At 38.5% G+C, this 22,523-nt stretch overlaps 1 protein-coding gene across 1 annotated transcript in view; it reads right to left on the bottom strand.

Annotated features, from left to right (window-relative positions):
* Window positions 1-1,177: 1,177 nt before the first annotated feature.
* mtx2 (metaxin 2) overlaps window positions 1,178-22,523 on the bottom strand; it is a 112,291-nt gene continuing 90,945 nt past the window's right edge. Inside the window, exons 5-10 of the mRNA XM_060827323.1 lie at window positions 16,250-16,326; window positions 15,693-15,785; window positions 15,457-15,495; window positions 13,788-13,913; window positions 3,086-3,162; window positions 1,178-2,418 (exon numbers count right to left, since the gene is read on the bottom strand). Of these exons, the coding sequence (XP_060683306.1) occupies window positions 2,208-2,418; window positions 3,086-3,162; window positions 13,788-13,913; window positions 15,457-15,495; window positions 15,693-15,785; window positions 16,250-16,326 (623 nt within the window). The 3' untranslated portion in view covers window positions 1,178-2,207. The remainder of the gene's footprint in view (window positions 2,419-3,085; window positions 3,163-13,787; window positions 13,914-15,456; window positions 15,496-15,692; window positions 15,786-16,249; window positions 16,327-22,523) is intronic.

Here is a 22,523-nt window from a genome sequence, read left to right as displayed (position 1 = left end):
TAGAGTCAGACTTATCGTGACAAAATTAGGAAACCGCTTCAAGCAAAGGGTGATAGGAGTTTGAAACTCTCTTCACAAATGACAACTGATGCTACACCTTTGTTAGCCAAAAGGTATTAAGGGGTATGGAACAATACTTAGGGTGCAGGTCAACCATAATCTCACCAAATTGGGGAATAGGTCAGGGAATAAATGGCCTATTCCAGTCCTATATTTATTACATCTGATCTAAACTAAGATGTCAGCCTCAGCTTAGTTGGCAGCCCTCTCATCGGAGAGTTATAATGTTATAGTTCAACTTCCACTTCAGGACTTTAGCATTAGAATCAAGATTGAGCACACTCTTATATATCAGAGATGCCACTTCTTGGATGAGACATGAAACTGAGGTCCTTTCTGCTCTCTTATTTAGATGAAAAGATCCTATGGCATTATTTTGAAGATAAGTTAGGAATTATTCTGGGCCAATGGTTATCACTCAATATAAAAAGATTGGTCTTCATTACATTATTGTAGTGAAACTTTGCAACTTGTAAATTGTCTATTTTTACAATATTGTAACAGTGAATACTTAATTAGCTATAAAGCACTGCAATAGAAATGTAGAAGCATAGGGGTAGGAGTAGGCATTCAGCCAATCAATCCTGCTCTTTCATTCACACTGATCACTGCAGATCCTCCACCTCAAACACCATATATGTTTTATCCATATCCTTTTAGCTTCTAGAAATCTATTTCTTTCTAAAGTATATTCTTAAATATATACTTTTTCTGTGGTAGAGCATTTCACAAGTTCACCACCCCCAGAGAGAAGACATTTCTCATTTTGGTCTGAATGGCCTATTGTGTGTCTTGAGACAGTGTCTTCTTGTTCTGGATTTCCCTGCCAGGGGAATCATTTCTGCATCAAATCTGTCCAGCCATGTCAGAATGTTACACATTTCAGTGAGATCCCCCATCCCCTCATTCTTCTAAATGCCAGTGAATATAGGTCTAGTTGAGGAGAAAGTGAGGACTGCAGATGCTGGAGATCAGAGCTGAAAAATGTGTTGCTGGAAAAGCGCAGCAGATCAGGCAGCATCCAAGGAGCAGGAGAATCGACATTTCAGGCATAAGCCCTTCTTCAGGAAGAAGGGCTTATGCCCAAAACGTCGATTCTCCTACTCCTTGGATGCTGCCTGACCTGCTGCGCTTTTCCAGCAACACATTTTTCAGCATAGGTCTAGTTGACCCAATCTCTTCTCATTTATGAGATTAACCTGCAATGCCAGGATTCAGTCTGGTAAGCCTTTGCTGGTATATCTTTTGAGGTAAGGAGACTAAAACTGCACACAATAATCCTGGTATGTTTCAGTGTGTAGAAATCATGAAAAGTGCAGCATAAACCTAGGTTTATCAATGATACACCTGCAGACCAAGGTAAGCCCAGACCAATCAATCTGTATGAAGGCAAATTTAATAATAAAGATACATTTTAAACATCTCACTAAAATTAAATATATTTCTATTTTGTATTATATACTTATTCAGATATTATCTAGGCCAAGGAAACCTCTCAAAGGGAATTTTTGCCCAAATGTAGAGAAACCAGCTAATAGGGAGGACTCTGTTGCCTGTACTTGGACAAGCAAGCTACTTTCAAGTGAGCTGACCCTCTTTCTAGCTCATTTCTGGAGGGAGTAATCCCATGAATGTTAATATGAAAAGGGGACTAATCATCTTGTAAAGCAAGGATCTTCTTTCAATACTTACTTGTTAAAACACAAAGAGAGCAGATTACCAGTTGAGCCTAGAATAGCTAACATAGTAATCCTCGAATGTGTAATGCAAATTGTACCCTTTTGTGCTTGTGGGGGATAATCAGGAGTCACTGTGTTTGCTCATATTTAAAAGCACTGTGATCAAAGAGGACATTTAGAGATTCCCAATTACTCTTTAATTGGTTTTTCACAGACACAATTCCATCAAATTGTCATTAAATTTATATTAAATATAAAATAAAGCACAGGGTCATCTTGCTAATAATTAAAGTCTGCAGATTTTTGAATAATCTTACATGAAAAAATGTTACAGGAGATTGAACTGTAACTGTGTTAATCACACACAACTTGGAAATCAATTTTTTTTCAACAAGCCTTCAGTTTTTATGTAGTTTGATATAATATTAATTATTTCAATAATCATTCCCTCCTTTTGTTCTTTATTAATTATTTTGTGGAAGAACCTCTTGAACACCTGGATACTGAACTCAAAACACTCTCTTGATCATGCTCTTCAAAGTATTGTTGCTCTATTCTTCTGCAAAACTTGATGAGATTTTCATAATTTTTTACTTTTTCACAAAGTGCATCATCGGTCAGCTGAGTTGTAAGGATGGTGAACAGATGACCAAACACCAATGCATCCAGTTCTGTTGGCCTATGGCACAAACATTAAAGGGTTAGCTTATCATTATTTTCAAAGGCAACATTGAGGCCTGTAGCAATATTCTGTTGCAAGGAAGAGGTTAAGAAAAGGTCATTGCGAGGGATATTAACATACTATTTCAGTTCCCCAAAAAGCTGTTGACATTTCCTAACTAAATTAAGCCAATCTCTATAGATTTCATCGACGCAGACCATCTTAATTTTTATTACTGTAATTTATTATACAGGTACATCAGCTTTATGAATAAACCTGCCATTAACAGATTAATTACATTTTTCCCAAATGAACATAAATTAAATATACCAAAATAGTACACTTAAAATGTGTGTAGGATAATGTTTTCTGATCACTGACAGTTGCTCTTCATTTCTCAGGGAAGAAAAAAAAGATCTGCGTCCTCTGAAGCTATTGTGCGTAAAAAAGCCATCCCTCAAATAGAATGCTGCACATCAAATAGCAAAATGCATGGCTTCTGAGTGCTTCATTTGCCGAAGTTTCTTAACACTGTTGATGAAATGAAGTACAAGGTGGTAGAATTCCTTTGTATTAAACATGTGGAACTAGTGAGAATACAACAATCAAGTGAATATGTCCCTCGTCTAAAAAGACCATACATTTTCTTTAACATTATATCTTTAGTCATTCCAATGCAACTTACTGTTTAGTAAAGAAATAGGGTTGGGTACCCAGCCTTTGAGAGAGAGCTTGACAGCATCGATCTACATCTTCGAGCACCTAGCAGTCAATCAGAAGGAAAATGTTAAAATTTGTACAAATGATAGACTTGTAAAGCTTGGCATTGAATGCCTAAAGGTCTTCTCGCTTTTGGGTTGAGTTAATACTACTGGCTGAATACTGTTTTATACCGCTAGCATTTCATATAAATACAACATTCTTTGAAATTAGATTTCAAAAACTGCTAAATTTGTGGTTGGTAATATTCTACATCAGATTCTACATTGAAAATTTAATATCGGAGAAGTTCAGTAAACTTGTGTCTTGGTGGTTCTTCAAAAGCTTTAAAAATTCTTGATTTTAAAAACCGAATCATCAAAATTAAAATAAGGCACTGGCATTAATTTCATGGCTCTGTAATTGAGAATTGTTATTAGAACAGTTTTAGTAGTCCATTCTTAACCTGACAAGTGGCAACTTTACAGGCCAAAAGGGAGTTTTGAACTCATATTTACAGAGCAAAATGTTGATATCAGCTCTTTAGTAAAACAAGAAAACAAGAGGCAGGCACAGCAGACTTTTCCATATTGTGGTAAGTGCTTCCAACATATAAAGGCAATTTTTTTTCCTTTATCCATTTATGGAAATTGGGGTCGCTGCGGGGCCAAAATCCATTGTTCATTTTCAATTGAGAAGGTGGTTCTTGAACTGCTGCAGTCCTTGAGGAGTAAGGATATCCACGTTGCGTTAGGGATGTAGTTGCATGATTTTGACCCAATAACAATGAAGTAACAGTGATAAAGTTCCAAATCTGGATGCTGTGTAGCTTGGAGAGGAACGTATAGGTGGTGGTGCGTCCATGCAGCATCCCAAGCATTCATCCCTCTTACCACCAGTACACTGTGGTAAGAGTGACTGCCCTTGACAATAAGGTAGCATTTGACCAAGTGTGGAATTAAGAAACCTGAGTAAGATTGAATTTACTTTGAATTGGAAGATAACTTCACTGGTTGAAATCTTACCTAGGACAAATTAAGGTAGTCGTGGTTGTTGGAAGACAATCATCTCAACTACTTGACATCACTGCAGGAGATCTTCAGGATAGTGTCTTAATCTCAACCACCTTCAGCTTTCAACAATCTTCCCTCCAAATCAAGGTCCAAGTCAATGCGGGTGTTCACCAATAATTGCCCAGCATTCAGTTCCATTTGTTATTTCTCAGCAATCAATGCCTGTATGCAGCAAGACCTGGACAATCTTCAGGCTTGAGTTGCTAAGCAACAAGAAATGTTAGTGCCTCACATGTACCGAGCAATGACCATCTCCTACAAAAGAAAAGGCAAGCATCTCCCTTTCACATTCAGTATCACTACTAACATTTAAACTCCCATCATCAGCACTCTATATGTTTATCAATGATTTAAAACTCAACTAGTCCAGCCACATTGATTTTGCAATTACAAGAGCAGATCAGATCAGAGCCTGGGAATTATGTGCCAAGTGTCTAAGATTAGAGACATGAACACGTGGCACAAAGATTGCCATGAGAGAAATAGGTTCAGGTCCTGGAGCACTGGGTTCAGGCTGTTAGGAATGTCCCACATTAGAAGCATGATGGGATCAATGTTCTGGTGAATGATGTCAGTAGGGCAGTGTAAGGCCTTTTAAAAAGTTGGGGGTGGGGGTGGTGGGGAGAATATCAAATTAGGGGAGATATAGTAAATTTAAGGGAAACAATAAATTACAGCAAGGCAGCAAACAGGTAATGACTACCAGAGTACGACATGAAAGAGCAGAATATGCAAACATAAAAGGGCACCAATTAAGCAAGGCCAGAGTTTGCAAAAATGTTTTAAAAATTGTATCTAATTTCAGAAAGCATTTGTAAGAGAAGTGATGAATTGCTTTCACACAAAGAAAAAAAGTGCGATCTGATAAGCATTATAAAGACAGTTGAAACATGACCAAGACAGGGATGGACTGTTGAATCATGTTTCACATCTTGAAATCACATGAAGCTGGGAAAAAAGTGGCAAATAGCTCTATTAATTAAAGACAGAATTACTTCAGTGTTAAGAGTTGACCTTAACTTGAAAGATCAAGGTGTAGAATCAGTTTGGGTAGAGATAAGAAATATTAAGAGGTCACTAGTGGGTGTACCTTATAGGCAGGCACCAGTGACCCTGCACAACAGAACATTCAAGAAAAGCTCTATCTTCTGCCAGAAGTGCCGAATGGATGATCCATCTCCTCTATTTCCCAGTATCATAGACGCCAACCTTCAATCAATTTAATTCATTTTAAGACATCACAAACAAGACATAGTAGGCTCTGGGCCCTAACAATAGTCCAGCAATCATGAAGATTGTGCTCCAGAACTAGCCACTTCACTATCCAAGCTATTGCAGTACCAACTAGAAAACTCTTCATCTACCTGACAATATGGAAAATTGTCCAAGTATACCCAGTTCGCAGCAATTACCCATTAACCAAAACTGTTCACAGTACTCCAGATGTGGTTATTTAGATATTGTCACATGTACTCAAGTACAAAATTACAGTGAAAAGTTTTCAATGCTGCCACACATGGCGCCATCTCAGGTACAAGTACCTTGGTACAAAAGTTTAAGAACAAGGTAGAAAGAAATAAGAAACAAAGTTAAAAGTTAACACTGTAGTCCTTTTTAATATTAAATCAAAGAATAAAGAAGTAAAGCTAAACGTTCAACCACTGTAATCTTTCTTAAGTGCTCAGCTATGCTGATACTGCACTTCCTACAAGGATTTGATCTCCTCGTCTTCGGCATGCCTTCTCGCACTAGCTCAATCTCCCTGCTCTCATTATCGCTGCAGGCATATGGGGAACCTCCACTGTCGCGTTCATCTCACTCCTAGGATCTCAGACCATCAAAGTACTGATCCAGGCACTACCCACACATGGCCTTTGGCCTCACCCTTGGTTTTTGTGCCAATCATTGGTCTCACCTTTGGTCCATGTGAGGGGCATCAGGAACACATTGAGAATCCCGGATCGGGCCCTCTATCACTGCCTTGCACTGGACATCTAGCTGACTACCTGATTCAACAAACCCGATACTCCACCGCAGCTGCCTTTCACCAGAAATTAAACTAGCAGGAAAAAACTTTTTAAAGAAACATTAAACCTAAAGCAAAAAAAGGAAAAAGTAAAAAAGTTGTCAGTTGTAATTAGACTTCCCTACTAAGATGCCAATTTCTTGAAATAAGGGCCAACATTCCACTAGCCTTCCTGATTGCCTGTCACACTTGTGTGCAAGCTTTCAGTGTTTTGTGTACAAGTATACCCAAAGTCCTTTTGTATTGCAGCTTTCTGCACTTTTTCTCCATTTAAATAATGTTCTGTTCTTTTGTTCTCTCTTTCAAAATGAACAACTTTGCATTTTCCCACATTATACTCCATTTGCCAGCTTTTTTCTGCACTTACCTAATCAATCAATGTCTTATATAAACTGTTGGTATCTCTCTCACAACCTGCCTGTTTCTGTCTTGTCTGCAAATTTGGCTCCAGAACATTCACTTGCTTCCTCCAAGTCATTAACATACATTGTAAACAGTTACAGTCACAAAATGATCCCTGTGGTCCCCCATTGGTCACGTGTCACCATCCTCAAAAAGAAACCCTTATAACCACTTTCTGTTTCCTGCATATGATCCAATTCTCTATCCATGCCAATGTACTACCTCTAACACCATGGGCTTTTACTTTGTGACTTAACCTTTTGTGAGGTACTTTATCAAACACCTTCATAAAGTCCAAATACAGCATATCTACTGGTGACTCTCCATTTGCTTGAAAAACTCTTAAAATAAAATTAGCCTGACACGATCTCCTTCTCATAAAGCCATACTGACTCTGCTTGGTTAGATTATGGATTTCCAAATTTTCTGTTATTACTTTCTCAATAATTAGTTCTAATGCTTTTCCAACAATAGATGTTAGATTATTCAATTTTCAGTTTAGAACAGCAAGGCTACAGGCAATATCTTTCAGCAGAATTCAGTTGAAATGGTGTGATGCCTAAAAGAATTAAACTGTTGATAATAAAGGACCCTGTTCAGAATGAGTTAGACTTCTCGGATAGCCAAGCAGACAAAACATACAATCAAGCCAGTAAGAGAGCACAGGAGATAGCTTGCAGTACAGAACCCCAAAGTTAAAGAATAGTAGATCCAGAAGCCTGATCCAAGCCTGATAACATTTAAGATGTGGGACTAACATTATTAAAGATACAGGAATTATGTTATTATAGTGTCCAGATAATCACATTTTTAAGCAAGGTTAATCCTTGTCACCAAAAGCACTCCACAGTTGAAAGGAAAGCATCGAGGTTTGTGTTAGCCCTTCAACAATTTGAAAAACTAACTTTCAGAAATATCAGAGACTGTGATCTATAATCCATCTACCATTCATGTTTTGAAGAAATTTAAATTTAAATCCAATAATTCCCATTTATTCATGAGAGAACAAACAGTGAGTGAAAGTGAGGGAGGCTGCTGAGGGTGAAGGCAACTGTAGGGATTTCGATGCAAAACGCCGTAGAACCTTAATTGCCATAACCTGATGTTTAAGATGCCTGTGGTATAAAACGGAGTTGACTGCGCCTCTCCCCCCCCCCCCCCCACCCCCCACCCCCCCCCCCCACCAAGAACTTAAACCAAAATACCCAAAGAAGAGCACCTCACCCTATAATCTGTTAAAAGGAGTGAGAAGGGGTGTAACCAGCTTTTCAGCAACTTCTAGTGGCTAAACAAAACAAACCCCGACACTCATTTTACAGTTAGCAATTTATTTATCTAGCTTTAACAGTGAACAAATTAACAAAACTATTAACAAACCAAACATAGAACATAGAACAATACAGCACAGAACAGGCCCTTTGGCCCACGATGTTGTGCCGAACATTTGTCCTAGCTTAAGCACCTATCCAATTGCTGCTTAAAGGTCACCAATGATTCTGACTCTGCCATTCCCACAGGCAGCGCATTCCATGCCCCCACCACTCTCTGGGTAAAGAACCTACCCCTGACATCCCACCTATACCTTCCACCCTTCACCTTAAATTTATGTCCCCTTGTAACACTCTGTTGTACCCGGGGAAAAAGTCTCTGACTGTCTACTCTATCTATTCCCCTGATCATCTTATAAACCTCTATCAAGTCACCCCTCATCCTTTGCCGTTTCAATGAGAAAAGGCCTAGCACTCTCAACGTTTCCTCATACGACCTATTCTCCATTCCAGGCAACATCCTGGTAAATCGCCTCTGCACCCTCTCCAAAGCTTCCACATCTTTCCTAAAGTGAGGTAACCAGAACTGCACACAGTGCTCCAAATGTGGCCTTACCAAGGTCCTGTACAGCTGCAACATCACCTCACGACTCTTGAATTCAATCCCTCTGCTAATGAACGCTAATACACCATAGGCCTTCTTACAAGCTCTATCCACCTGAGTGGCAACTTTCAAAGAGCTATGAACATAGACCCCAAGATCCCTCTGCTCCTCCAACTTTCTAAGAACCCTACGTTAACCCTGTATTCCGCATTCTTATTTGTCCTTCCAAAATGGACAACCGCACACTTGACAGGGTTGAATTCCATCTGCCACTCCTCAGCCCAGCTCTGCATCATATCTACGTCCCTTTGCAGCTGACAACAGCCCTCCTCACTAGCCACAACTCCACCAATCTTCGTATCGTCTGAAAATTTACTGGCCCACCCTCCGACTCCCTCTTCCAAGTCATTAATAAAAATTACAAACAGCAGAGGACCCAGAACTGATCCCTGAAGAGCTCCACTTGTAACTGGACTCCAGGCTGAATATTTACCATCTACCACCACTCTCTGACTTCGACCGGTTAGTCAGTTCTCTATCCAACTGGCCAAATTTCCCACTATCCCATGCCTCCTGACTTTCTGCATAAGCCTACCATGGGGAACCTTATCAAATGCCTTACTAAAATCCATGTACACTACATCCACTGCTCTATCCTCATCCACATGCTTCGTCACCTCCTCAAAGAATCCAATAAGACTTGTAAGGCAAGACCTACCCCTCACATATCCGTGCTGGCTGTCCCTAATCAAGCAGTGTCTTTCCAAATACTCATAAATCCTATCCATCAGTACCCTTTCCATTACTTTGCTTACCCCGAAGTAAGACTAACTGGCCTGTAATTCCCGGGGTTATCCCTATTCCCTTTTTTGAACAGGGGCACAACATTCGCCACTCTCCAGTCCCCTGGTACCACCCCCATTGACAGTGAAGACGAAAAGATCATTGTCAACAGCTCTGCAATTTCCTCTCTTGCTTTCCACATAATCCTAGAATATATCCCGTCAGGCCCGGGGGACTTGTTTATCCTCAAGTTTTCAAAATGCCCAACACATCTTCCTCCCTAACAAGTATCTCCTCTAGCTTACCAATCCGTTTTATACTCTCCTCTTCAACAATACGGTCCCTCTCATTTGTAAATACAAACAAATCCCTTCTACTAACTATTCCCAAACAACACAAGATTCAAATGGTATGATGTTCTAATAAATACCAGTCCCACTCACATAACAAAAAAAATAGAATTTAGTCTCAAAATTTATAGCCAGGTTCCATCTTCTGGAACTTTGTGTGTCTTTTCTACTGATCCTTCTGTTAGAAATGTTTTCTTTGTAGATTCTTTGGTCAGGAATTTAGATGGTGTGCTGCAGTATTGTGATAAATGGTGCTTTCTCTAAGAGCTGAGAGCTGTTACCTATTAGCAGATGGCAATTAGCTCTGGGGCTCTGTCCAACTACCTCCTTCTTTTACACCCAAGACAATATATCAATGTCTTACAATAGGATTGGTCCTATGTTGTCAATGCCATCAGATTTAAATTTAATAGGTTTTTGGTAGTTAAGGGCCTGATTTAAATTAATTGGCTTAATTTAAAACCTGTTGTCTTGATAAAAACTGCTGCTTGGCCTTTGATACAAATTTTTTCAATTCGGGTATTCTCTGCACCTGCAAACTTTAAAGTTGCTGTTCAAACGTCCATTATTAAATCTAATCCCTAAGCAGAAGGAAAATAAACACCACCTTTTAAAGGGACCCTGTAATGCTTTCCCCCTAGCATTTTACAAACACCAACTTGACAACACGAACAGGGAGTTTATAAACTTGGAACAGTCATCACCCCAAATCCTACTCAACTCACCCACTTACATTAGTTAAGAAAACTGGATCATTAAATACCTTCCAGAATATGCTAACTAGTCCTAGAATAAACAGAAATGCCCTCTCTCCCCAACTCTAATCCACTTGGAGCTTTTCAGGGGACTTTGCTGCACATTTCTTTGACAGCAATGATCAAAAAATCAGAAATGAAATGTACAGTAGCATCAAGTCAAGATAATCTTTATATGCAATGGTTCATAATTTTGCAATTGGTTTGTCAGAAAAGCCAACATGTTAAGAACGAATCTCTCAGAAGTCTACAGTGCATGTTGACCAGGGTGTGCACAAATAATTTATTTCAAAGAATTAACGTGTACATGGCTACAGTTTACAATCCATGAACATTCCAAGTCCATTACAGGCACTGAAGTAGCTTTGAAGCATAGCCTGTAAATAGGGAATTATGAAGAATTATGAATGATTATTTGTCACTTGTACTCGACAACGAACAACACAATGAAATAGAGTGAAACGCTTCAACTGTTACCACAATCTAGGGCCATTTGAATATTTTACGAAGAATAAAAGATAAAGATAGAAGAAAGTCCTCTTTGTTTCACTGCCTCCACCACAAGTCCTGTGTCCTGAGCCAGCTGCACTGGACCCACCAGCAGTGTCATTCTTCAGTCACTATCACTTTGTCACTGGGCCCACTTCACAGATGGGTTGCTGAGGCCGGGTTCTATGCTGGACCAGCACCGGCCCCACAACCACACAACCACAGGGCCCTGGCTCCAAGCCTACCACAATCACGAGCTGCCAGCACCACCACGCTGATAACCAGAAGATCCCCTCCAGGCCTACTGCAAACAGGAGTCCCTGGTACCACTACCACCTCGATGACACCTAGAATCCCTGCTGCAGGTTTATCACAACCAGGAGTCCTTGGCTCTGCTGAAGCTGCTGTCTTGAGTCCCCACTCCGGACATACCACATCACCGATGCTTCAACTGTTTGTCTTGCCGAAGCCTGGCCAGGTCACTGCCTTGTCTGCTCTGGTTGCTCTCCTCCACAATGTCACATTCTTCGCCATCGCCAAAAGGAAGATGAAGAAGAAAATTAAAATCAAAGATGATGAAAAGGGCAAGGATAAATGGGCAGAAACAGCTGCCTGGAGTGGACAGGCCCAGGAGCCTGAACACTGCCTACCTTGCCAGCGCCAGAAACACAGAAGCCAAATTAAACAATGTAAGATTCCGCAGATAAGGGAATAATCAAATAATCTGTTTCAGAAATATTTTTGGAAAGATAAATATTTACCAAGACTCAGAGAAAGTTCTCCTGCTCTTAATTTATCTAACTTTCTCTCAAGTGGGGAGAAAAGGCCTTCATTTAACATTGCACACTAAAAACAGTATTTATGGCGTATGCATTGAAGTTTCATATTGCATTATGTACTTATGTCATGGAGCAGGGTTTGAATTCATGACCTTCTGACCCAGAGGTGACCATGCTACCACCAGCAAAGACTAAACCAAGGGTTGAGAGCAGCTGTAAATACGCTTGTCATCAACACAACCTCCTGTTCTATCAGTGCTGCTAAACAGTCTCAGTGATGTATCACAAACTTTCATGATGGCATCTTTCTATGTGTGACCACTCCGTCATCCTCAATCTCTACCGATGACCTTCTTCATATGCCAACATTTCTGATTCACAAATTATATAAAAGGAACTCAAACGGCAATATTAAAATGGAATGGGTGTCAGCAGAGTCACCCAAATTCGAATGAACAGAAAATTAATCAGATAAAATTCAAATGGAATCCACAAGGACTGCAGCAGTTCAAGAAGCCAGCTCATCACCACATTCCCAAGGGCAATTAGAGATGAGCAATAAATGTTGGCTGTCCAAGCAACATTCACATCACATGAATGAATAAAATTAATAAAAAGAACACAGATTAAAGTTAATATGGTTAAATATATCATTAAACATTTAAAAAATGACGACTTTCTCTCCACAAATGGTAATGAACTAATTGACCTAGATAATGTTGAAAATGATTCTCATTGTTCAGCAACAATTAACAAATGAAAAAAATGTTTAAGTAATTGTTAAATCAATAGAGTACAAGTTAGAGGATGTTGTGTTGAAACTATACGGTGATGACTAATATTGTGTGAATCATGTTACAGCTTTAAGTAATAAATTGTCAGAAGGAGTGTGCAAGGCAATAAACAGCTTCACAGTAGATTAGCTGCCAGAGCTACAGGCAATGGTGTTTAATCAAAGTGTAGGAGCAGTTTATTGCTACACACTTTATAAAGTCGAAAAGCATGAGTGAATTTAAAATTGTGGCATCCAATTTGGTTAAGTATATTTTTGTTTGTCAAGATATTGTCATTTACTTGGATGGTATCAAGTTTGTTGTTGCCAATTGACACTCAATTGAATTTTAACTGAATATAACATACCATTTGGGAATTAATAGTCACAATATAGAAGTGAATTTATAACAATAGCTTCATGCAGGTCTCAGATGTGGTTAATTTGATCATTTTGATAACTGGTATTTGCAGATGCATGGGCAACAACTTGTATTTAGCAGATTCTTCACTTTAATGAAAATGTCCCCGAACAAAAGTAAAATCAGTCAAAAGGTACATTAAGCCATAGAAGAGGTACTAAGAGAGGTGGCCAATATTTAATCAAAGAGATGGGTCTTAAAGGATGAACAGAAAATGGAAATCTTCTGTTTAATAGCAATTGCACAGGAAGTTGTCTGCTCCTGATCAAATTGGCATTTTCAGCTGGGGCAGTAGGCAAGGTTTACAAATCTTCTAACAGGTGAGTTTGTCTGTGTGCATGGGACTGTAGTAGTGGTGAAAGAACGACTCAGGCGAGAATGTACATGGGTACTTGGAAAAGTCTTCCAGTCAGAATGTTTAGATTGGAAGGGGTAGTGGACACAGGTTTTAGGAAAGAGCTGTGATGATTTAGGGGTAGTATTGGGTATTATGCTCAGTTCTGTTACTCTGGCTAATTTCAGAGTCATGCTAGAGATTAAACTATGTTATACTTGTCAATAAGTATCCGATTAAGTCTCACATAACTGGCTAAATTTTCCAAGCCTGGACTTAGGGTCAGAGACATTTTCAAAGTTCCTGAGGCAGCAAGATCAACCCATCTGGACTTTAAATTTCTCAAGTAATAACAGTGCATCTGTGTGCTGAAATTTTTGCAAGATTCTATCACGCAACATATATATAAGACCACAACTTGCTGGCCTGAAGATAGAACATACATAATGACGAACTTTTAGGGAAGAAACTCCAGCATTTGACTTCCAGTTTGAATCCAAAAAAATCAATTCTCTCACAAAAATAATTTGTTTTAAAAATAGTAAATACCTTCATGCAATACAAACTTTTGTATTATCGGCACTGAGTTAGAAACAAGTAATAAATATAACAATGGCAACACAGTGACTAACCTGCTTTAGAGATTTTCCACCCCATCCAATTGCCTTCATCTTGCGCCTTACTTCCCATTGTTTCTGATAGGCTAATATATGGTTTAAAGGCCAAGGATATGGTGAACCATATCTAGAACGAGTTATCTGAAACCATCAAAAGGTCCATTAAGGGTCTTTAATGTTAAGACAATATACAAAATATCAAGAACTATATAATTGATCCTTTAGTTGGTGTGATAGATCACTTAAAAGTAATAGTAAAATCATCCAAAACCATAAAAGTCTCAAAATCTATAAATGTACTAATACCAGCTCAACCTGAATCGCATACGGAGATTTTGTTTTCAGAATCATCCCGCCACTCACTTAATTAAATATTTTGAATTATCTGATGGCACTAGATGCACAAATAGGATCCCACGATTTGATAATTCTGACTCTCTCACCCCTAGCTTATTCAAGTCTCATTTTTTAAAAAACATGATATTGCGGTATAAATTCTATATTCATATTCACTCATCAGTTTCTTTCAAGCATCGTAAATTATATAAATGAAAACTTTTCGTATCGGGGTACAAACATAATAGTGATTACATAAGTAAAGAGTTACAAATTTCTTATTAAAACTAACATAACCCCAGATTGTGGTGTATACATTGACGTTTGAAGTCATCAGAATCTTTCAAAAAGCAGTGGTTGATTTATAAATAATGTATAAAATGTGAAGTGCCAATGTGAGCTTGGATGGCCGCCATTTTGAAATGTTTAAAACATTGGTAATTCATATCAAATTAATTAGGCATGATTAATTGAATGAATAAACTGTGCAAAGATACCTCTAACCACTTCAAAATGCTTTAAAATCCATAAAATTTGCTGTCTTCTGCATCTCATACAAAGGTTCATTAAATTCATTTTGTCCCTTCAGCTATAAGATCACCATAAAGTTCCCACTTTTGATTGCATACAATGATTTTGTTTTCAGAATCACCTTCCACCCAATTAATTAGGTATTTTGAATTTTTTGAACAATCTGATGCTACTAGATGCACCAACAGGATCCCCTGATTTTGATCATTAAACCTCACCAAAAATCAAGCAGGACAGCTAACATTTTTTAATCTATGTGAAAGCTTCCTATCAACTGTTCATCTATTCTATTTGGCATGAACATTACCATTGAATGGCTCACTTAGGTATACATCCAAAGGATGAACCACAGATGTCAAACCTACAGGTATAATTATCATGGCACAGCTGGATTTAAGTTGGCAAGATGCTGACTAATGTTTTGCCTGGTCAAGAAAACAAGCTTTGTAAAGTTCATTGCAGATAGAGGAATTTTAATTCCATTAATTCATAAATAAACTTGAGAAAAAATGCTAGTCGCATCAATAATGATCATTAAACTATTGGAATGTCTTAGAATTCCTGGTTCTCTTGAGTCTGTCAGGGAAGGAAATCTACTTTCCTTGCCCAATCTGGCCTGCAACTTCAGACCTATGATACTGATAATCAGAATATTTATAAAGTTATTCTGTTTTAAAATTTTGAGAATGCAATGCTTCTGAAATGGAAGAAAAGTATGCAATAATTTCTGTAGTGCTCAAGCTAACATCAATGTTGACACTTACACAAATTACAAGCTTATTTTGTAAAATTGTTGTGAATGCTGACAGTTTCTCACCTTTGCTGATGTACTATCATCACACCACTGAACGTAAAGCTGTAAGGTAAAGCATATTATCAAAAGTTAGTCAAGAATTAGTCACACTATAGTAAATTGCAAAAATATACTAAACGTGACAACTTTAGCTGCAATCATTAATCAAAGGAACAGAAAATAACAATTGTGGTGTTAGTTATTGGTCTTCAGTATTAAGGGAACAAAAGATAAGGTTATAATTCTTTGAGCTAACATACCTCTGCTGTCAACAGCATATTATTCACCAATTCTGTATAAGCTTTCATCTCAGCCTTTTGAATTTCATCTAGTCCATCACTTAGTGAGTGACCCTAAAGAGTCATAATATTCAACAGTGGGTAAACTCATAAGTCAAGCCATAATCACCAAGAGTAGAATTGCACTTATTTCCTTTCAATTAAACACATCACCAATACAGGTGTTGTGAAAAAGTGAGTCAAAATTGTTTTAATATTTGTAAATTGCATATTCTAATTATTTTACTAAAAAACAATTTATTTTCACAAAGTTATCCTTTTAACTTAAACTCCAATGTTAAATTATTCATAGATTTAGAGGATTTGAAATGCCAGAAATTACCCATGACTAATTAGCATGGACATTATAATAGTTTTGGACAATATTACGTATGGAAGAATAAGTAAAAAGTACTTAATTAAAAATGGCAATAAATACTTTTTTTTAAGACAGATGCTAAATCTGCACATGCCAAAACATTGACACATGACGTAGCATTTATAGGTAAAATAATGCAAGTAGCAGTCATTTTTTTTACCTTGGCTTTTGCAAACTGTACTATGGGACCAAGTTCTGATACAACATGATTACCAACATGTATAAAGGGAGCCTTGCCTGTGTAAAACGAGATTACTTTAGTTATTACAATAACTTTATAAAGGAAATGGAAACAATTGCCAAAAAGGCTTGCATAGATTAAAACATTGAATTTCACTCAAAAAAAACATTAAAATATCATGAGAACAAAAAAAACTAATAGGCTCAATTGCATATCATATGCTAACATAAATATATACCCCGGCAGAAAAATGTGGTACTTCACTTTATTATAGAGTTATAGAGAAGTACAGCATGGAAACAGACACTTCAGTCCAACTTGTCCATGTCAACCAGATATCCCAACCCAATCTAGTCCCACTAGCCAGCACCCGGCCCACATCCCTCCAAACCCTTCCTATTCATATACCCATCCAAATGCCTTTTAAATGCTGCAATTGTACCAGCCTCCACCACTCCCTCTGGCAGCTCCTTCCATACACATACCACGCTCTACGTGAAAAGTTGCCCTGTAGGTCTCTTTTATATCTTTCCCCTCTCACCCTAAACCTATGCCCTCTAGTTCTGGCTCCCCACCCCAGGGAAAAGACTTTGTCTATTTACCCTATCCATGCCCCTCATAATTTTGTAAACCTCTATAAAGTCACTCCTCAGCTCCGAAGCTCCAGGGAAAATAGCACCAACCTAATAAACCTCTATCTATAGCTCAAATCCTCCAGCCCTGGCAACATCCTTGTAAATCTTTCCTGAACCCTTTCAAGTTTCACAACATTCTTCAGATAGTAAGGACACCAGAATTGTACGCAATATTCCAATAGTGGCCTAACCAATGTCCTGTATAGTCGCAACACAATCTTCCAAACTCCTGCATTCAATACACTATAAAGGAAAGCATACCAAACGACTTCCTCACTATCCCATCTATCTGCGTCGCTGCTTTCAAGGAGCTATGAACCTGCACTCCAAGGTCTCTTCATCATTCAGCAACACTCCCTAGAACCTTACTATTAAGTGCATCAGTCCTGCTAAGATTTGCTTTCCCAAAATGCAGCACCTCACATTTATCTATTGTTTGTTTGCTATTTTCAAATCTACTTTACACTGTTTTTAGAATCACTTTGCACTGCAAGAATGTACGTTTTTTACATTCAGTCAAGCTCACTTGTTTACCTATTCCTTTATGCTCGAAACGTCAAATTCCCTATTCCTCCTCTCTCTCATTCCTGATGAAGGGCTTATGCTCGAAACGTCGAATTCCCTATTCCTGAGATGCTGCCTGACCTGCTGTGCTTTAACCAGCAACACAATTTCAGCTACAAATCTAATGGTGTCAGCAAGTTTTCGAGGATGACGTCAGTAATGAATACAAGTTCACCCTTGTAAATCCATGTATTTCAGCTGATCGCTGAGACAGTGGAAAAGCCCACTACTGGGAGATCACAAATTAGTTTGAAGGATTCCAGTTTCTTTCTATTTCCCATATATTTCTAATCTAATTTATAAAGTTAATCAAGGGTAGCTGTCCAGATATCATCAGTGAAAACAAACATCAGCAATGTATTTTCTCTTGTCTAAAGGGGAAGTGTAAACACTGCTGCCAGCAGTTTGGTGCAATTAATTATGAATAAGTGCAGGATGGAAGTCAATTTATAAATAGAGTCTGTGGAGTATTATTGTACAGTCTTATTTATAATATTCAGAAAAGTTGATGAGCAGCAGTGAAGTACTAAACAAGGCCCCTAAAAGGCTAACAACTTAAAAAATGAGAAAAATGGTCCAAAAGTTAAGCAACCAAGGTCAGTGCTACATCGAGACTGAATAAGTTAAATTCATTTTCAGTGAAATAAACTTCAGGATTTTGCTTGATGTTCCATAACTCCATGTGTTTTCGCCATGAAATCCATTGTTGACATGTAAAATATACAAAAATGGTATACCTTCATTTAAAGCTGTTACCCATGTACATTGTTCACAAGAGCTATTATCAGAACTGCTTCTAACTCATTAATGTCCATTATGTAGTAAGGAGACTAAAATTGTACAAAATCCTCAAGATTAGGTCTCAGCAATGGACATTAAACAGTGGCAAAACATTCGTCCTTTAGTATTCCATTTCCCTTGTAATGAACAACAACATTCAATTTGTCTTCCTGATCACTTGCTGTCCCTGCATACTAATCTTCTACTCATGCATCAGGTCACCCATATCCCTCTGTACCCAATAGTTCTACAATCTCTTAATTAAATTGTATGTTTCTTCTCTATACTTCTTGTCAAAGTGGACAAGTTCACATTTATCCACACTATACTCCATCTGCCAACTTTTTGTCAACTCACATATCTGTATCCTTTTGCAAGCTCACTTATGTCCTGTTCATAACTTATTTCCCTACCTGTTTTTAAAATCATCAGTGAACTTAGCAAAAATAGACTTGTTCCCTTCATCCAAGCCATTTATTTGGACCGTAAATAACTGAGGGCCCAACACTGATCCCTTTGGTTTGATCAATAATCACATCCTACATGACAACTTGAAAAATCATGTCAAAGTTAAATATTTCAGAGATATGTATGCATAATTTCAGGACATTTTTGGATAAAGACAAGAAATAAAAGCAGTAAAAACTCAGTCAACAATGATTTGCAGACAGAGTTTAAGAAATAGTGGAAATTAGTCTTAAACATTGGTGGTTAGCATGGCAATTGTGGCTGCTCGGGAGAGGCCTCAGAAAATAAGCAACGGTTATGAAACAAGACAGCAATGAGGAATCAGTACTTGGGAAGAATAGGAAAAAGGTTATTTGCCCCTTAAATCTGCTATGGGTGGGGATATGTCAAAAGTGTGCGAAAATAAAATAATTAGCTAAGAACTAATTCTGCACAGCCAAGTATATCACTAAGGCAGGAAGTGACTGAAATGAGGTAGGACTCATAAGAGGAAAGCATGGTCACATCTTTTAAGATGATAATTCAAAAATAATGTAGGCATCTAAGAAATAATTTGCACAGGCTATTATTGAGGCAGGAAATTACTATATTTGCAAGGATACATGGCTTATTGAAAGGAGAGGCAAGAACAAGAGGTGGTGAAGTATCTTCATGAGAATGGCTTGGAATAAGTACATTAGCAAGAAATATCCTGGATAACAGACAATAGACAATAGGTGCAAGACTAGGCCATTCTGCCCTTCGAGCCTGCATCACCATTCAATATGATCATGGCTGATCATTCTTAATCACTATCCTGTTCCTGCCTTATCTCCATAACCCTTGATTCCACTATCCTTGAGAGCTCTATCCAACTCTTTCTTAAATGAATCCAGAGACTTGGGCCTCCACTGCCCTCGGGGCCAGAGCATTCTACACAGCCACCACTCTCTGGGTGAAGAAGTTTCTCCTCATTTCTGTCCTAAATGGTCTACCCCGTATTTTTAAGCTATGCTGGCACTCACCCATCAGCGGAAACATGTTTCCTGCCTCCAGAGTGCCCAATCCTTTAATAATCTTGTATGTCTCTGTCAGATCCCCTCTCAGTCTTCTAAACTCAAGGGCATACATGCCCGGTCGCTCCAGTCTTTTAGTGTAAGGTAGTCTCGCCATTCCAGGAATTGACCTCGTGAACCTACGCTGCACTCCCTCAATAGCCAGAATATCTTTCTTCAAATTTGGAGACCAGAGCACACAATACTCCAGGTGTGGTCTCACCAGGGCCCTGTACAGCTGCAGAAGAACCTCTTTGCTTCTATACTCAATCTCTCTTGTTATGAAGGCCAGCATGCTATTAGCCTTCTTCACTACCTGCTGTACCTGCATGCTCACCTTCATTGACTGGTGTACAAGAACATCCAGATCTCTTTGTACTGCCCCTTCACCTAAATTGATTCCATTTAGGTAGTAATCTGCCTTCCTGTTCTTGCCACCAAAGTGGATAACCATACATTTATCCAGATTAAACTGCATCTGACCACTCACCTAACTTGTCCAGGTCACCCTGTAATTTCCTAACATCCTCCTCACATTTCACCCTGCCACCCAGCTTAGTATCATCAGCAAATTTGCTAATGTTATTACTAATACCACCTTCTATATCATTAATATATATTGTAAAAAGCTGCACTCCCAGCACTGATCCCGGTGGTACCCCATTGGTCACTGCTTGCCATTCCAAAATGGAGCCATTTATCACTACCCTTTGTTTCCTGTCAGCCAACCAACTTTCAATGCAAGTTAGTACTTTGCCCCCAATACCATGCACCCTAATTTTGCTCACAAACCTCCTACGTGGGACTTTTCAAAAGCTTTCTGAAAGTCCAGGTACACTACATCTACTGGATCTCCCTCGTCCATCTCCGAGTTACATCCTCAAAAAATTCCAGAAGATTAGTCAAGCATGATTTCCCCTTCATAAATCCTTGCTGACTCTGACCTATCTTGTTACTACTATCCATATGTGTCATAATTTCATCCTTTATAATAGACTCCAGCATCTTTCCCACCGAGGTCAGACTAACTGGACTATAATTTCTCTCTCCCACCTTTCTTAAAAAGTGGTACAATATTAGTCACCCTCCAATCCACAGGAACTGATCGAGAATCTCTCGAACTTTGGAAAATAATCACCAACGCATCCATGATTTCTCGCGCTACCTCCTTCAGTAGACCATCAGGCTCCGGGGACTTATCAAACTTCAGATCTAACCGTCTCTCCAACACCAATTCCTGGCAAATATAAATTCCCTTCAGTTCAGGTCCTTCAGCCACTGTTACCTTAGGGAGATTGCTTGTGTCTTCAGAAGATATGGAATTTATATGGATGTAGATAAGAAATAACAATGGGAAGATGGTACTGGTGGGAGTAGTCTCAAGGCCAGGTAATAGTAGCCATACTGTAGGAGAGGGAATAAGTCAGCATATGGCGGCCGGGGGGGGGGGGGGGGGGGGGGGGGGGGTGGTGGTGGTGGTATGTAAAGAAAAAGAATATTAATCACGGGTGACTTTAATCTTTATGTAGGTTGGAAAAGTCAAATTGGCAGAGGTAGCCGTGAGGAAGAATTCACAGACTGCATTCAGAACAGTTTTTCAGAACAACATGCTGTCCTTTCAATATGTCACAATTTCCTAAATTTTTAGTTATATTCAATATTTCTTGGACCATTGTAATTTCCTACTTTAATTAAAGCCAATGCAAATTATCTATCAAATCCACCATGATTTTTGGATTCTCATCTGATAAAAAGTGGTTTCATCTAGGGAACTTTCATTTTTGACAGCTCTCACCTTACTGATATACCTTACTATTCAGAATTAGTTAATAATGAATTTAACAATAGTAAACTTTGTTTAAACCGGCACCTAATGAATCAACATGCTTGATCAATCGGCAAAAACTATATCCCTGAAATACCAGAGGTTTACCGTGTTATCACGATGTCCAAGTAGTCAGTTGAGGATGCAAGTAAGAAGGCTGCAAATAAGTTTTATTTAAGGCAAAGTTGCATCATTATTTAAGTGATTTATGCTACAAATAAAGTAGAACACTGATGTATGTATCCCATGTATTACTTTTCTATTACTTAGTGTGTGTTTTTATATCGACTAATGTGGACCTCTTAATCAACCAGAATATTTGATCAACTGCCACAGTCCTGGGCCCACAGGTGCTTGCTAATAAAAACTTTACTGTATTTTGTTTCCTCACACCTTTTTTGACTTATTTCCATCTATGGCAGTTCAAAGGAAAAAAATAACCTTTTTTCCACCTTTTCCCTTCAAAGTGCAGATTATAACCAAGCTACTGAATAGGGTGCAGAGCAAATCTTCCAGGATTTGGTTGGGCCTGTTTTCAAGTGACATTTAGAAGAATAGGAGGTAACCTCATCAATACAGATAGGATTGCTTTGAAAGTTGACAGGGTGGATAATGAGAAGTTGTTTCCCCTTCTGGAAGAGTCTAAAACCAGATGTTATAATCATTAGGAGTCTGTAGAATTCTTTACTGCAGAGAACTGGAGATGCTGGGTTGTTAAGGGTATTCAAGGCTGACAGACCATATTTTAATTAGGAAGGGAGTCACAGGATGTGAAATAAAAAGGCAGGAACATAAAGTCGAGGATTATATTAAGTCAGCCATAATCCCATTGGATGGCAGAGCAAACCTAATGTGTTGAATGGCCAACTTCTGGTCCTACATCTTATGAACTTATTACAATGCACATTTCCCAGGACTTGTACTATTCTAATGGCATATTGACATTG

Source organism: Hemiscyllium ocellatum, chromosome 7 (genome assembly GCF_020745735.1).
Source record: "Hemiscyllium ocellatum isolate sHemOce1 chromosome 7, sHemOce1.pat.X.cur, whole genome shotgun sequence".
Lineage (NCBI taxonomy): Eukaryota > Metazoa > Chordata > Chondrichthyes > Orectolobiformes > Hemiscylliidae > Hemiscyllium > Hemiscyllium ocellatum.
This window is presented reverse-complemented; position numbering and strand designations above follow the sequence as displayed.